The sequence below is a fragment of the Centruroides sculpturatus genome, unplaced genomic scaffold (genome assembly GCF_000671375.1).
Source record: "Centruroides sculpturatus isolate CEXI.00-Female unplaced genomic scaffold, Cexi_2.0 scaffold176, whole genome shotgun sequence".
In the NCBI taxonomy this organism is placed as follows: domain Eukaryota; kingdom Metazoa; phylum Arthropoda; class Arachnida; order Scorpiones; family Buthidae; genus Centruroides; species Centruroides sculpturatus.
In genome coordinates this window covers 280,935-284,370 of record NW_019384551.1, presented here as the reverse complement: position 1 = coordinate 284,370, position 3,436 = coordinate 280,935, and the positions used below count along the sequence as shown (strand labels likewise).

The 3,436-nt window shown below is 28.3% G+C and overlaps 1 protein-coding gene across 2 annotated transcripts in view; it reads left to right on the top strand.

The window, feature by feature from the left end:
• The window catches only part of LOC111623656, a 29,373-nt gene that overhangs the window by 10,269 nt on the left and 15,668 nt on the right, over positions 1 to 3,436 (top strand). For both annotated transcript variants that reach the window (XM_023366321.1, XM_023366320.1), the window contains exon 2: positions 1,725 to 1,997. In XM_023366321.1, coding sequence (XP_023222089.1) covers positions 1,725 to 1,997 — 273 coding nt within the window. The remainder of the gene's footprint in view (positions 1 to 1,724; positions 1,998 to 3,436) is intronic.

The window sequence follows — 3,436 nt, the reverse complement described above, 5'->3', positions numbered from 1 at the left end:
GTATTGTGTCAGTCTGCCTAATGTCTTCTATGGGCTTATAGAATCGAGTTTATTCTCAAAATTTAATGGGCCAATTTTGATAAAAGTTTGTCATTTTCCATTAATTGAGACAAGAATCCAAAAATGTAAAAAAATAGGAATACATGCTTCGTTTTCAATGTACATTGAAGTCAAAGTGACAATGTTCTTACTCCCTGAGGCATTTGAGTGCACCTAATGAAATTTAGGGCAAAAAAATAAAAAGCAGCATTGTGTGTGCCTAAAGGAAAATAGGCATGAAAAACAAACGAAATGCAAGAACAAAGCAATCAATGGAAATTGCTTTGTTTTTGGATCTCTTCATACCTGACCAGTGCAAGGATTGCATCTTCCTTGGCTGGCAGCTATGAGGATCACCTCTCCTGGGCCAGCAGGTACAGTACAAGCAGGGCCATGGAAAGGTAATGGCAGAGGGGTATGTACCCAGGGCATCAAAATTTAAAAATTGTTAAATGGGCAAACTAATGAATTCATAGAAAACTGTCACAAGTATGAAAACTTATATTATGAAATATAATTTGCATTATATTAATAAAAAGTAATTTTATAATTTAAAATTTGTAACAGAACTAGCAGATAAGCCTGGTGATGTTTGGACAAAAACGGTAGCAAAGATTACGATAATTAGATTATAGCCGATTTTACCTGTTTTCACTGAGTCCTATTACAAAATTTGTAGATATCTGCTTACCATACTGGGCTAACGATAATTAAGATTCACAGCAACCACTAACCAGTGCGTAGTACCACTAAGTGATAAATAACAAATGTTTCGTAACCCCTTCTGGGTTCTTCTTCTAGTTTACTAAATTCGAAAAATAAGTTGGATCTTCTCAAATCATTTATAAATATAAATTTGAACATAAAATCAAACATTATGATTAAGAGTTCGAGTAAAGCAAACTTATATGCATACATTCCCTGTGTCAATTTTATATACTACAAGTTCAGACACATAAACTGTGTATCTCACTGAACACATGACTGCGCTGCATGGTTACCTATCTCGTATATGTACGCATCTTGCCCCTTGCCACCTGCTGACACTAAAAATGTAATGCTTGCCTAGATGATATCTTTTAATTTATATGAATGTTTAACGGAATAATATACAGCCTATGTCCACCTTGAAGGTCCATTCTAAATATTGGTGAAAGAATTTTTGAAATTGGATGAGTAGTTTTGGAGATTTCCTCCTACATCCAAACTTACAAACTTTACCTCTTTATTATAATAATATAGAGTATAGATAATGAAACGCTTATCCAAAAGGCATCATATTTAAGTTTTCTCCTGCTGCAAATGCTCTAGTCACATAGGGGTATATAGATACAAGGATTGCCACTTCTTTCCATTTCTGCCTCAGTTCTATTGCAATATGACAATGTCATGTCCTAATTTTTTTTCTTTTTCTTTTTTATTTTTATTATTCTTTTTATTTTTTTCTTTTTATTTTTTTATTTACATAAAAAATAAAAATAAAAAAAATTAGGACATCACATTGTCATATTGCAGTAGAACTGAGGCAGAAATGGAAAGAAGTGGCAATCCTTGTATCTATATACCCCTATGTGTATATATCTATATAAATTTTTGTATGTGTAAATATCTATATAAATGTATATTGTATCTATATAAATTTTTGATAATAGTTGAAAAAACTTAAAAATTCATTTTATTTACAGATTCTTTGTTAAAGATGTTGTTAGAAACATATCTGCAGTTATCAGCTGAAATCCAGCTATATATTTATTTATTAAATTCGCAGCACGTTTACAAAAATTTAATAGAACTACATAAAATTGTCCAGAATATTTCAGAATCATGTGCAAGATATTTTTTTAAAGTGGATTGCTTGGAAACATTTTTATCATTTTACTTCAATTTTAATTTGTTTGATGAAAAAGAAGATCTATTGGAGAAAATAAAAGATCATTTGAAATTATTTGCATCTTATGGTAAGAATATAGTTATCCACTTTTTTTGATATGTTTTTTTAAGTAGTTGAAAGAATTAATTTTAAAGTAATTACTGTATTACATATTACTTTATTAAATAGTTTATTTTAATTTTGGTGTTGTCCATAAATTACATCCACATTTTTCATGACATTTTTGCTTTCCATCTCCTCTTGTCCAAGTTTCCATGTAATCCCTCCCATCTTTGGATGTCCACAAAACTTAATTCCTTTTAAACCTTTATCACTTTATGAATGATAAATACCATAAGTAGAAACAAAACTTATAAGAAATTTTGAAATAAATATAATAAAATGCATAAACTGTAAAATTTAATGAAACATCCAATGTAGCTCAACTTCTCTTCTCCACCTTGTTTGACTTGTCATAGCCCCCTCCCTCCTTTCCAATGTGGACATCGTTTATGGACAGCCTCTTTGCAACAGATTTAAAAATATTAAATTTTGTTTAAGATTGAATTTATCTTGAATTAATATCTTATTAATTAAGAGATTTTATATTTCTATTGTAACTGTTCAAATCAAAAGCTGCTTTATTTTGACAGATGCTTTACACAAATAAGCAAAACTAATTAAAATAACAAAATGAAGAGCTTTAAAATAAAGTAGCAAAAGTAGTTTAAATTGAATGTTTTGTGGTTGAGCAATTGAAAAGTAGTGCTGTCTAGATGCAATGCATTGTTTTTAAACACTTCTTTCTTTAAAATAAATAATAATTAAAAGTAATTTTATATTTTATTTTATTGAATTTGAAAATGCTACTAATTAATAACTTTTTAATTGTAGTATTATATCATATTTTATGTTAAAGCCAAAAGTGATTATATTGATGAATATATTGTAAAAATAATAATTTGTATTAATTGCTTTTGTATGACTATAAAAATACATAAAATAATGTATTTCAACTGTAGTATTGCTTAATTTTATTGAGCAGGGAATTATCAATAATTAATGTTATTAGTATTTGACTTACTAAAAGATGGAAACAATTCAAATAAGTTAATTTATTTATGCTTCTAACACAATAAAGTGCTATAAATTAAGACACTTGGCGGGTTTTCTCATCTTTATTTAGTTGATACGTGTGAAAATTTTACACGTTTCGGGCTCTTAAACCCCTCTTCAGCCAACTAAAACATTAAAAAAGAATATAACATACATATAAAAACATAAGTATTGTAGAAATCATAAAAATATAAAAGGTACCTTTCACTTATAAAACAGTTCTACAAAATCCTTGATCTAAAACATATTCTGGACATAAACTTATTATATAACTAACACAAACTATAAAACATATTCTGGACATATTCTTGATATAAACATACTCTGGACAACAATTATCAATTTAGTATACAATTGATTATGCCTTCCACTCATAAATCTGTTTTACGAAATCCTTATTTCCTTTGATAC